The following is a 15,025-nucleotide window of genomic DNA, read 5'->3' on the forward strand; positions in this document are numbered from 1 at the left end:
ATATATATATATATATATCTTATTATATAAAATTGGGTTTTAAAGTTAGACATTAACAAGATTTTGACATGTGTCAAGTTATCAATCTCAGATTTTGATGTGTAAAAATTAATATTTAATAGGAGAAAATCGATTACAACAAAAATAAAATATTTTGTTTTAAAAGATATTAATAATGTGAAAAGATAATTATCCAAACTTACAGAATTTAATAAAAAATACAAAGTTTTTAAAAATAATTATAAGGAGATTATATATATATATATATATATATATATATTTCATAAAATTCAAAATTATAGTATTATTTACTTATTTTTAATTTTAAGTTATAAATTCTTCAAAAAAAAAACAGAAAAGAGGATTAAGGAAAATATACATTTAATTATTAATTCTAAATTTTGTAAATACTCACTTTTATATAAACATAGATCGTCTCATATTTAAATAATGTATTCAAAAACACTACTTTCAACTTTGTTTAATTGGACAATTTTCTTTAGTGGGAAGATAATTTTTTTTATTTTTCTAAACCAAAATTTGCTCATACTTTCTCCTTTTTCAGTTGGGAATATGTAAGATTAATATGTTGACCTGAAGAAAAGATTAATATATGCGTCTTCTTTTCCTAATACTGTAATTTAAAATTTATTGTAATATTATTAGATTGTTTTATTTAATTTATATTTATCTTTGAATTATTTGGGATTCATATATTATTGTGCTCATAATTTTCTATTATTTATTTAATTATGTCAAATTAATGTTCTTCTAATTTCCCAACCTTGATTGGAAATCCTTCTTTTTTTTGCAAACATAATTGTTACCATTATTCATTTAATCCCAAAGAAATATAACGAGTGGAAGCTTATCTACTTAATGGATAGATAAAATAGGCTAATCAAACACAAGCTTACACCAAATATAGATAGATATATTGGGAAAACATAAATCGTTGTTGATAGATCCATAGGAGCTCAAAGACTGTGACACCCTGGTTTGCGGAAAGGTTTAAAAGAATTGATTTGGCCACATATGTCACAAAATGCACTTATTTTTTCGGTCAAGGGTCCTCAGAGAACTTCATTATGGGTGACCTTCCTGGAAGTGATTGACGAAACTGTGCGAGTAAAGATAAAACACAGAAAATATCATTTGTTGATTTGTAGGATCGGTATACAAGTTTTTAAAGCCTCCCAAACGTAACAAACCGTCCATCGAATATGGATGGATCCACGAGCCGGGAATAGATGTAGGGCCCACTTAGGAAGGTGGGCCCATGGACCGAGAGTGGACATTGGTTCACTAAGAAGGTGGCGGTTGAGGCGTTACAGAGACATAGGCTACATCATGGTGTGTCAAATACCCTTCCATGAATACATTGGGAAATTTAACATTTGTTATTATCAAAAGATTTTGTTACGTTAGAAAAAGGTTATTACTTTCATTGGTTCTCGGAGGCTCGGAGCAAGCCATTTTGAGATAGTAAAAAGACGTGAACATGTTCTCTCTAAACCGGAGAAGGACAGAGCCAAGGTTTTTTCTATGGTGGAGGAGGTTGGACATAAGGTTATCTCCCCTAGGGAGGAAGGTGGAGGAGGTTGGACGCAAGGTTATCTCCCTAAGGGAGGAAGGTGGAGCCAAGTTTCTCTCCATGGTGGAGGAGGTTGGACGCAAGGTTCTCTCCGGATGAGAGCTGAAGTTTTCTCAATGCTGGTCATACATTATTGTGATGATACATCATTGATTAGTATATTATGTAATATATTTTTTATTCAAAATGTTTTCTGAGCCAACAATTTTAGTAATTAAGAAAAGGTTTGTTAGAGTTTTAGTACGTTTTTCAATCATAATAGGAAAACTAGTACATATACTATTTACAATTGGCAAAATAGGTGTGTGTAATAGAGATATTGTGAGATAGAAAAAAAGGTGGGGTAGAGGGAGTACGAGATAAATTACAAAAAAGGGTTTATGTATTAGAGAGGTGAGTGAGACACAATACGTTCTCTCCCTCTTTCTCTCTCTCTCTCTCTCTCTATTATTATTTTTTTTTTTAATTTTAAAAACATTACCCCTAAACTCTAATAACTAAAATACTACATGTTATAATTTTTTTTTATAGACAATAATCTATGTTTTTTCTTCTATTATTTGATATGCATTTTGTTTGATAATTTTAAATACATTTTATATATATTTTTATTTGTACAGTTTAGTAGGTGTACATATGTAATTCATATATCCCATTAGGTGTACTAATATATATCATCCGTACATTAAATATGTTGTATGGATTATGACATCTGTACACTAAAATATTATACGGATTATAGCATCTGTATACTTAATAAGTTGTACACTAAATATGTTGTATGGACTATGACATTTGTACACTAAAATGTTGTATGAATGATAATATCTGTATACTTAATAAGTTGTACAGATAATAAATTTGTAAAAATTATTTGATATTACGAAATAAAAACATAAAACAAAATGCATATCAAATAATAAAGAATAAATTAATAATTTTATATATATCTGAATTTAAAAAAAAAATATTTGTATGAATTAATATTTTAGTTATAGGATTGAAAGGGGAGAACTAATAAATAAGAAAGAAAAAAAGATTTGTGGACCCAGAATTAAATTGTAATTAAAAAAAAAGAAATAAAGAAAAATGAAGAAATGAGAAAGATCGAAGGAAGATGGTAAAGAAGAAAAAAAAAGTTTGATTTAATGTTAATGGCATGAATGTAAATATGTTAGTTTGTTTGGGGTTTGTAAGGCAAGTAAACAGTACGGCACAGTAAAAATGTGGTTTTCTCTAATTGTAAATAGTGAATGTACTAGTTTTCCAATTATGTTTCAAAAACATACTAAAACCCCAAATAACTCATTAAAAAACTATGCAGAAGTGAAAGTAAAATAGTTGACTTAATTTGTTCATATAGACATCTTCTAGATCGTGATAAATAATATATTTTTAATATAGAGTATATTTAGGTGTGAAGTGACCTTAGTGTAGTGGCCAACAGTAAGTCTTTAATGTAAAAGGCACCATCACACCAGGGATCGAGTCCTGCCCTCTATTAATGTAGGAATTTGACTAATGGGCCGGCCTTGATTGGTTGGCCATAAACCCTTTTTTTTTTTTTGCAAACATAATTATTAGCATTATTCATTCAATCCCAAAGAAAGATAACGAGTAGAAGCTCATCAACCTAATGGATGGATAAAATAAGCTAATCAAACACAAGCTTACAACAAAGATAGATAGATAGATTAGAAAAACATGAATCGTTGTTGATAGATCCATAGGAGCTCAAAGACTGTCACAAACTGGTTTGCCGAAAGGTTTAAAAGAACTCATTTGGCCACATATGTCACCAAAATGCACTTATTTTTTCGGTCAAAGGTCCTGAGAGAACTTCATGATGGGTGACATTCCTGAAAGTGATTGTGGGAACTAGGTGAGTGAGAACAAAACACAGAAAAAGATCATTTGTTGATTTGTAGGGTCAGTAAACAAGTTTTTAAAGCCTCCCAAACGTAACAAACCGGCCATCGAATATGGGTGGGTCCACGGACCAGAAATAGATGTAGGGCCCACTTAGGAAGGTGAACCCATGGACTGAGAGTGGACATGGGCTCACTAAGCAAGGTGGCGGTTGAGGCGTTACAGAGATAGAGACTACATCATGGTATGTCAAAGACCCTTCCACAAATACATTGGGAAATTTAACATTAGTTACGATCAAAAGATTTTCTGATGTTAGAAAAAAGGTTTTTACTTTCATTGGTTGACGGAGGCTCCGAACAAGCTATTTTGAGATAGCAAAAAGACGTGAACGTGTTTAAAATACTACGAATATGTAAAATTAAAAAGTTTATAATACTATAAAATATATATGTAGTACATGAGTTATAAAGAAGTTATGTTGGAATTAATAAAATATCATTAAATTTGTGATAACACGGGTTAAATCCTCATTTTATTATTTTCAACATTATTAATATTAGAATATTTAACGTATAAAATATCAAGTTGATTTAACTAATATTGTATAAAATAATTGAATTATTAGGAACAATATGACTTAATCATAGCGTATAAACTACTTATTATATATGTATATCACTTATTTTTTTGTTATAATAATTAAAAATCAAAATAGAATCTCAAACAATAAACAAAACAAACTGAATATAACAAACAATTGGTTATGAAAAATTGCGAGTTAAAAATCTTATTATATAACGTTTGGTTTTCAAAGTTAGTAACTCACGTGATTGTGACACGTGTCAATTTTAGCGATTAGAGATTTTGCCATGTGTTATATAAAAACTTTGTCTCAACAAAATTTAAAATTAATAAGATAATTATCAGAAATAAAACATTTAAACAATTTTAATAAATATAAAATGATAATTCTTAGATGTATATAAAAAAGATAATACTCATCCTAATTTTAAATTACTAATTCTATAAGAAAAAGAATTAAGAAAATTATACAATTAATTTATATAATACTATAATTAATAAAATATACTATCAATTAGTTGTCAAAAATATATATATATATATACTATCAATTATTAATCGTAAAAGAAAAAAGATTTCAGATATTCACCATTATATAAACAAATAAATTGTTGTTATAGTTTTTTCAAATACACCACCATTAAACTTCGTTATATTATTAAAGCTATGTGTATTTTTTATGAACTATATAAATTATATTTTCTCTTTTTTCTTTCTGTTTGTCAAAATTTAACTATGAGATCAAACTTTAAATATATATATATATATATTTACGTAATTTAGCGCATATATTACATATTATGTATATATATATATATATATATATTCTTGGAAGTAAATTTATCTTTAAATTCATAAAAATTTGAGGAAAATTAATAAATGACTATGAATTTTTGATATTGTTACTTTTCAATTATGAGGTAATGTTAGTATTCAGTTTTTTCTTTGAGAATTATGTTCACTAATTTTTAATTGTTTTTAATATTAAGTAAGATATAACTTTGATACAATGCACATATTTTTTTATTTGAAATTTTAAATACTATTTATTGGGATTGAATATATAGAATTAAAAACTAATTTTATTATGATGTAATAATATACAGTAAAATTGTATTGCAAAATGGAGTGCGTGAACTATATATCCGGTTTAATATATATATATATATAGAATATAACTTAAAATTTTACATATTTTTCTTATATCCACGTTAATACGCGGGCCTAATCTAGTTTAATATAAACATTCGGTAGTACAAAAGTCAAAAAAATTTAGTTATTATTTTATTTACAAAACATCTAATATTTAACAAATAAATACAATATAAAATATAAATAATAATTAAAATTACATTCACGGTTAAATCTAGTATATAGATTAATAGACAAGACTCGACATTGATTTAAGGGCCAACGTGAATAAGTCAAAACCCTAATTTTCTACTAACAGAGCCTTGGGAGAAAACAATGAGGATCTCCGATGTACCGGCTGAGTTGTTAGAGGATATACTCAGTAGACTCCCGACGACGTCTCTGAAAACAATACGATTCACTTGCAAACGATGGAACTGTTTGATAAAGAAAAACCCAAGATTTCTCCAAGCTTCAAAGCAATCTCTAGTTCTCGTGTTGAAAGAATATAAGGTTTGGCGAATGAGCGTCAATCACGATGTTGCTGCTCCATCTAAAGAGTTTGATGGTGCACTTAGCCTTAAGGATTGGCGATTTGATTCAGAACAAGTCGATATAGCCGCAGTTTTCCACTGCGACGGTTTGTTGTTATGCACCACCAAAGACAATAGGCTCGTGGTTTGGAATCCGTATTTGGAGCAAACCAAGTGGATCCATCTCAAAACTGATCACAAGAGAGACTCTAAGTTTGCCCTAGGATACCAAAATACTAACAAGTCTTGTCGGAGCTACAAAATCTTGAGGTGTTGGGATGGTTACGAACCAAACCACCATGTTTCTACCGTTGAAATCTATGAGATTTGCTCTTGTTCATGGAGGGTTCTTGATAATGTCCCTCTCGACTGCTTCATAGAACCAAATACTGGTGTGTCTTTGAAGGGAAACACTTACTGGCTTGCTACGGATGAAAAAACAGATTTCTTACTCAGGTTTGATTTTACAACGGAGAGATTTAAACGTTTTTGCCTTCCGCCTATTCAAAATCATGGTAAGATGGTTCTATCAGTTGTTGGGGAAGAACAACTCTTAGTGTTACTTCAGAGCTATCATAAATTAGACATAGAGATTTGGATGGCCGATGATGATGATATTGATAGTGACGCCGCCTTGTTATGGAGTATATACATTAAAGTGGATTTCAAACGCCTCAGTACTTACTTTAGTTTTCCGGTTTGCTGGAGTTTTTTGATCCATGAGGGGAAGGAAAAGGCCTTGTGTTGTACTATAGGTTCTTATGAGACCAGCAGTAACATGGTCAACATTACTGGACTGCACGATACATATTACGCAGAGATCCATGATGAAGATTTTACTAATTGGCAGCGCCCGATTGTCTTCAGTTATGTTCCAAGTTTGGTTGAAATCTAGCAAGATCAAAGAAAAAGAAAAGAATGGAACTAGCGGATCAATGTAAGGTTCACTTCCAAGTTTGGTTCGGTTTTGTTTTTTTGTACGCAATGTCGTTTGATTAAATTAATGAACTGGTAGTTTTTTTTAACATCACCTGTTCTTTTTATGAATTAGTTTCTTTTTTGCATTACAACGACGAAGTTTGTAATGACGTGTGTGGACATTGAGTGCGCATGATTCTGGAGGATCACATAATATGAATATAATTGGTTCGCATGATTAATTAGGAGGAATATCACATAATATGAAACTTTCAAATTCTATTTTCATCTATACCAACAAGTTTAGGCTACTTTAAGATTAAGAAATGTTTGGATACTTTTTATAAGGTGTCTAGTAGTAATATTAAGAGGAAACAATTGTAGGGGTTATGATTGTCTGTGTGCTCTTACATTTTCTAATTTTCGCATTACACTTTGTATCTAACTTTGACTCGCGCTACAGTATTATTATTAATTCATAATGTTTTGTTATATGTTTTTGTTTAATATTTTTAAAAGTTTTGTATGTCTATTTCTTTATATATATATATGTATTGACAAAGTATTGTGTTTCTTGAGTTTGTTGGTTAATAAATTTAGTATTGTCTTTTAGATGGGAAGCTTTGTTGAACTATAATATGAGTGAAGATTTAGAAATGGTTATTGTAAACTCTAATACGTAATTTTCATTTCGCCGAAGTCAGTAGATCCATGTAAGAGAGAACTACAACTGCAACAACAGTTGGCGCCCCACAGTTAGATTTTGTTGTCGATATGATGAATGTCATATACTATGAAGGATGGTATAGTGACCCGCATCAAGGATAAAAATCTCAAAATCAAAATTCCTCGAACAAAGGACATTGTGAAGACTAAGGAGATCAAATGGCAGAGAACTGTCGAGACATTTGTAAGAAAAATCAAGAGATCAACATCGAACCTCAATAGGATAATGTTGGAATCACCAGACCAACGTACCAGCTAGCGTTGGTATCGAGCGACCAACATAGTCGTACATTGACCAGCGTTGCCGAAAGGATATTTTCCGATAGAAAATCTAAAAACTACTAAGACCAACTCCAACCCATCTCCATTTCCATCTGCATAATAGAGTTTGGAGTCAATTTTGCTCCAATCCATCTCCATTTTCATCTCCAAAATAGAGATCTCCATTTTTTTCTCTATATTTAGAGATTTCTTTTTTTTTCTTTACACTACAATTTGAAGATCTCTATTTTTTACTTCAAAATGGAGTAGTGTTGGAGTAAAACCCAACTCCATAATAGAGTTACTCCATTTTAAAGAAAAAAATGGAGATATGGGTTGGAAATGCCCTAAGACGACAAGTTGTCGAGTCATAAGTGCAAGAAAACGACAAACTAACAACGACTATCGAGAACCAACGATATATCATGCCGTGTATTGTTTTTAGTTATATGAAGCTAGGTTTTAGAGTTAATCATTAACTAGATTTAAACTCGCACATACGTGCGGCGTAATATTTGTAAACATTTAATTAATATTTAATTTTAATATAAAGTTAAGTGGTAGTAAATAATTTTTTTGTAAAAATTACATGACATTAATTTGGATTAGGAGTGTTAAATATATTTGGATTCCAAACTTTTTGTGTTACAGTATGACATTAATTTAAAATTGTTGGTTACATTTCATTAATTTGGATTAGGAATGTTAAATTAATTTACATGACATCGTATATTCCAAACTTTTCCAACAGTATGATTAAGAGTGTTAAATATATTTGGATTTAACTATAATTTGGGTTAGTTTTGTTTATAATAGGTAAAAGAGCAAAATGATTTTGTTGAATAATGATATTAAAGTAACCATAATTTGTTTTTTTTTTCACAGAAAGATTATATATTGATTGAGATAAGTAACCCACTAGAAAGGATCAAGGACAATCAACCCAGCAAAACCAAGTTAAATCTACACCTAGGTTCTAGCCATATCCTCTACAAAATGTTGTTGTAACCAACAAGGGAATCTGATTGCTACATACAATTGGCATCTCTCTTTGTTACGCTCTTAGAGCATTCCTATTGGTAATACTCAAATCTGTGTCTTAAACTTTAGATAATAATAAAAATAATACTAATCTAAGTTTAGATCCTACTCCCTTGTTTTTATTTTTTCTCCTCCCATTAGTCATCTTTAAATATGGGTGTCTTATATAATTTAACCAAAAAATGTGTTATCAAAAATAGTTTCTTCTGATGTAGCTTAACAACTGAATTTTGCAACGAAAGCAGACAATCTTTGACATCTTCAAAAGCCTGAGTTTGAGTTTACAGTTATTTTCAACGCCAGAAGTCTGAAGCAAAAGTTTTCTTCTCTTTGACGATGAAGCATTTGTACTTTCTTCAAATGGGAATTCCACAAATAGGGTCCATGAATCACATACTACCCGCAAACATCTACCAGGAAAATAAAGTGGATATTATTAAACAGGAATCAACAGTAACGCATTAAGTTTTTTTGTAGCTAGAGAAATCATTTGAAGACTAGATACTAAACCAACATGGCTGGTCTCACACAAAGATAATAGCAGATTATATCCAATCTTGATACGCAGGGATGGAGCAGTTGATATGCAAATAACATAAGAGAAGGTACTCTGCACAGCTAGCCCCAATGTCTTTAAATATTAGGTAATCAAGAAGGACTTGATGATCATAATGCAACTGACAATGAAAAACATATGTGTCGCGTTAAGAAATCTCATCAGTGATTGAATAAATTACTAAAGCCTACATGGAACATAGCAGAAGAGATTCCCTTATGTGAATGCTTTATGAAAATTACTGCTGAAAGAAATATACATAATAGGACTACAGCATTGAACAAGGTTGATAAACGGAAGAGACAGGAATTGCAGGAGGACTTCATAAAGAGCCACTTTGACTTTTGAAGCAAGAACTTTTTCAAGGTTTACTTATGAATGAACGGATGATGCAATCAAACAAACAGACAAAGTATGGATGATCAGAATGTATGCAAGGTGTTTCATTACCCTTATGATGTTGTAGCATAAAGGATGTCAATCCATAAAGGGTGATTATGCAAGCAGTCAAGATGTGATCAATGCATTCAAGTTAAGCCAGATATGATTATGATTTGGTTACTAATAATCCTAATGACAGAAATGTAAATGCAGAAGATTAAAGAACCTTAAGACAGTACTAATGCAGAATTAAACTGTAGAACAAGTGCAATAAACTATGCTAAGCAAGAGGAAACTACTAACAAATGTAATTAAGAGCAAACTGGAATGAAACAGAACATAAACAAGGAAGTAAACTGCCGCTCGAGTATGCGCACTCGGTCGAGTGCATGGTCGAGCAGGTGGTCGAGTGATGCATAACAGAAGAACAAAAGCAAAACAAAGAACAAAGATGCAAAATAAACGATGAAAAATGATTAAATATGAAATAAGTAACAAACAATAAGCAAATAGGTCCTAGAGATGGGGTTAATTGGTTGGTATCAAGCTAAGCTTGCTGAAACGACCCAACCCATTTTTTTTTTAAATAAATAAATAATAAATAATAATAATAAATAAATAAACTATAACTAGTGGTCTCATATCCACTAGCCACCTAACCACAATCACAATCAACAGTGGAAATAACTAATACCATTATCCAATAATAAACCAATAAGTATAACATAAACAATATCCAAGCTTCAACCATCAGGAAACATAGAACCAGCAACCTAGTACTGTTTCTAATGACCCAACTCTAGCAACCTAGCAATGCCAGACAACAACCAATCGAGTCCCTAGAACATCCTCCTCCTCATTGCCATGATTCCACGATCACACTTTGCCTTTACCTGCACCACAAACACAAGTTGAGATGCATGAGTATTTTATAAACACTCAGTGAGGCAATCCTCCCATTTACTTGGCTATACACACAAGCAACTTTAATTCCAATGTTCCAAACAATCAACAAACAAAGCATATAAACCAGGAAAACAAACATGATCCCGTTGGAAGGGAGGTGTCGACCGACACCAGCCAAGTGTTGACCGACACTGGCTCTTGGTGTCGACCAACACCAGCCAAGTGTTGATCGACACTGGCTCTTGGTGTCGACCGACACCAATTGGTGTCGATCGACACTACCTCTGCAATCGCGATCCACACGAAGCCGAGGGTCAAATCTCGCTCCCAAACTCCACCAAATCGCCCAATACTCAAAACCCAAGACATATACGTCCGTAGGAACCTGTACCAATCAATTCTAGCAAGAAAAACACACAAAAACAGCAACAAACAAGCAAGAACAAGGAATCACATGCTTAAATCAGCTATGGTCATGCACTCACCTCTCTGCAGGAAGATTCTAACAAATAAGAACGAACCCAGCCTTCCTAGCAAGCTTCTAGCTCCTTCCTAGATCCAAAACTCTCAAGAACAGCCAAGAATCTCTCCAATCTCTTCCCAAAAGCTCTAGAACACTTTTTCTCTCTTTGTTTTTCTCAAAAACGGCATGAGACAAAACAAAACATGACCTAGGTCGTTTTCTCACTTTAATATCTCGGTTCAATGGTTTTCCTTAAACTAAACCAAAACAAATCGATAATTAAATCGAACTGTTCGAACCAGAGAAAATTGGTGTCGACCGACAATATCCTTGGTGTCGATCGACACCCTCTCCCAAAACGCACAGTTTTGGTTTGCGGGTGTTACAATTCTCCCCCACCAACATAGATTCGTCCTCGAATCTCGAACAACCATCAGCCAAGGACTCCCGTGCAACCGTCTCCACGGCCCGCACTCCTCCGACCGATCTACAGAAGGTCACCTCTAGGCAATAGACTCACGTTCCAGGCATTATTTGCTCTCGACTTTTGGACTTTCCTTTACTCATAGGTCTAAACCTTGAGTTTTTATTGGCTCTTCATCAGACCTAAGTCTGCATGCCATAATGTTGGCTACTCATCGGGCCTAAGCCCGCATGCCATATATAAAAGGAAGTCCAATATTTGTCTCTCAGGTTGCCACCCTACAGCGCGCCCCCGGATCGTCATCCGAAGTCGATATCGAACCATACTCCCAAGCCACAGTCTCAGAATATGGTAGTACTAGGAGAACCAAAGTCCCCCAAGAGTCGCGAGAAAACAATTCTGAACACGACTGAGTCCTATTCTTATCCAGGTTTCCTTCCCGTGGCTCGCTTAAAACATCACAATGTCTTACCAACCACATATTCCCTCTCTGGAATACCTCATGACCACACAAGATCATATACATGCCACAAGGCCAAACACATGTCCTAAACAGGACCGCCACCAAGGCCAAACAAATATCCTAAACATGGTCGCCACCAAGGCCAAACAAATGTCGTCAACAGGACCGCCACAAAGGCCAAACAAATGTCCTCAACAAGAACGTCACAAAGACCACTTGTCCCGAAGGACCGTCACGAAGACCACTCGTCCCGAAGGACCGTCACAAAGACCATACATCCCGAAGGATCGCCTCAACAGGCACATTGGCTAAACAGCCCGCCACAAAGACCACACAATTGGCTAAACAGCCCACCACAAAGGCCACACAACTAGCTAAACAGCCCGCCACAAAGGCCACACAACTGGCTAAACAGCCCGCCACAAAGGCCACACAATTGGCTAAACAGCCTGCCACAAAGGCCACACAATTGGCTAAACATTCTGCCACAAAGGCCACCCAATTGGCTAAACAACCTGCCATAAAGGCCACACAATGTCTCAAAAGACCGCCACACACGGGCACAATAACTCAAAAGTCCACCACTAAGGCCACACAATGTCTTGAAAGACTGCCCCACACGGGCACACAATAACTCAACAGTCCGCCACGAAGGCCACACAAGCCCCTCAAAGGCTCCGAACCACTAAAAATGGACAAATTCAAAATCACATAAAACTTTCCATTTTTAGAACTTTCCACTTATGGAAAACTTTCCACTTTTAGAAACTTTCATTTCATGAAACTTCCTTCTTTAGCAACAGCCTCACGGAATTCTGTATCCCGAAAACCACCTCTTAAGACTACAGCTGAGACCAGGCTAGACAAGCTCAAGTCACGGCCTGCTTCTCAAACCACTTCTTAAACCTTGCCTTTATCCTCGCCTCGGGCTCCCAAGTCTGCTCCTCCACACCATCACAGTCCCAAAGGACTCTCATCAAAGGAACCTTCTTCTTCCGAAGTTCCTTGATCCTCTTCTCGAGAACCCTCACTGGTCTCGCCTCCAAAGTCATGTTAGGCTGAAGATCTTCAGGAATCTTAGCCAACAACTGATCATCCTTACGGAGACACTTCCGCAACATAGAAATATGAAATACCTTGTAGAACGCACGCATAACCTCAGGCAACTCCAGCCTATATGCTACCGGTCCCACTCGCTCAATCACTCTGAACGGACCCATAAATCTCGGACTCAACTTAGTCTCTGTCAACGACCTGTTCGGACCCCGCAACATGGCCATCTTGAGGTACACTCTGTCTCCTACCTGAAACTCAAGATCTCTCCTCCTCCTATCGGCATAACTCCTCTACCTATCCTGAGCCTCCTTCATGTTCAGCTTGAGAAGCCGAATCTTCTCTAAGGTCTCCTGAACAAAATCTGCCCCAAACATGCTCCTCTCCCCCACCTGAGTCCAGCATAACGGTGTACGACATGGCCTCCCATACAAAGCCTCATAAGGAGCCATCTTAATACTTGCCTGGTAATTGTTGTTGTAAGCAAACTCTACCAGGTTCAGGTGATCTAGCCAATGGCCACCCCAATCCAACTTGTACACACCATTTACTTGAAAATACTAGATATCCATCTAGAAGCTTCATAACATCACTTTTCAAAAATATTCTCATTCGCATTAAATTGCCCCCGACAAAGCAAGTCTCCAACTTATCTCCTTGGAACTCGATCCTGGGAATACTCCATAAAACATTATCCTACTTGATCACTCATAGATCAATCACTTAAACAACACACTTGTGCTTTTCCTTAACACTTACTGCGTCTCCACGACATAGACAAGTCTATTTCCATTCAAGAACATGTCCTAGGACCGTATACGCTCTGATACCAAACTGAAATGACCGCACCCAGATTCCCAATCCTTACACCGAACACAAGGGAAACAATCTCACCAGAACCCCATAATTCCGACAAGACAACCGGCATCAACCGCTTCTGACAAAAGTTCCACAAACATTTTACATTAATAGACTCTAATTACTCCTCCAACTGGCCACTTCATGATCCACCCAAACAAGCCACTTAAACATGTATCCCAAACACCACCTCATCTAGTTACTAAGTCGCACAACCAACCACCCCTAGCGACCGAGTAACAAGAGAGGTGGGCTGGAAGACCTTATTCCGTCCAGCCACGGAAACACTTCTCCGACGAATCCATCGATTCACTGTCTTAGCTTTAACTGACACTCCTGAGCTCTAACTTGGTTCTATAACCACCATGACCTTGCTCCATAAGCTTACGGAGGTTCTATCTCAAACCAAGCTTGTTGGTTCAACCAACAACACAACTTAACACAATTCAATCTATACAAAAGCTTATATAAAACACTCGAATAATTCATAAACTAACCGTTGAAATCGAAGTTCCACCGTTGGATATGAAGCCCGTACTACCGAAATTTGTCTCGATCAGACAAGTTTTGAACCGCCAAATGCCGCCTAGAAAGAGCCATCTCGAAACAGTTACTAAGGATCATACTTAGCCTAGATTTTCATAGTTTAGTGATTACGTGCCCAGGAAGCAACAAACATAACTCCTCTAGATTAACTCCGAATGAAGCTATGTCAGATGCTATGAACTCTTGGCTTGATGGAGATCACGCCAATATAATCACCTTTCCGATCCAATATAAGATCCGGCGCCAGCGAGCCTCCAAAGTTGGCTACTTCACACTGCCTTTATCTCCAATCTTTTTTCACTTTCTTTCTCCTCTTCATCTCTGTTCACTCTGCTCTGTTCTCCCATCACTAGAGAAACTTCACAAAGCCATAACATGACTATCCAGACCCACAAGAGGCTTGCCCACCTCTGCCGCGTCTCTCTCTCATCTCCGTCATGACTCCATCGCGTCTCTCTCTCCTTTTTGATAACAACACCCATCCACAGCACAACATCCCTTGCTCTAGGACTCACGTTGCTTCTCCTCCTCTTGAGTCGGAAGAAAACACAAACACAAAAACAACTCCATGGAGAAGGAGATGCGTACATGTATACATAAACTGATATGCACGGCTCACCCCTCTCTTCTTTACATCACCACCAAACCAGGCTCTACGCCTTTTATCTCTTTACCCAAACATTGATCAACGTAAGCCAATACATACACTGACTGTCA

The 15,025-nt window shown here is 35.2% G+C and overlaps 1 protein-coding gene across 1 annotated transcript; it reads left to right on the forward strand.

Annotated features, from left to right (window-relative positions):
* LOC104748604 (putative F-box only protein 9) lies at positions 5,516-6,607 on the forward strand. Its single transcript, XM_019236764.1, has one exon. The coding sequence runs from the start codon at positions 5,516-5,518 to the stop codon at positions 6,605-6,607; it is 1,092 nt and encodes a 363-aa protein (XP_019092309.1).

Source organism: Camelina sativa, chromosome 15, assembly GCF_000633955.1.
Source record: "Camelina sativa cultivar DH55 chromosome 15, Cs, whole genome shotgun sequence".
NCBI classification, from domain to species: domain Eukaryota; kingdom Viridiplantae; phylum Streptophyta; class Magnoliopsida; order Brassicales; family Brassicaceae; genus Camelina; species Camelina sativa.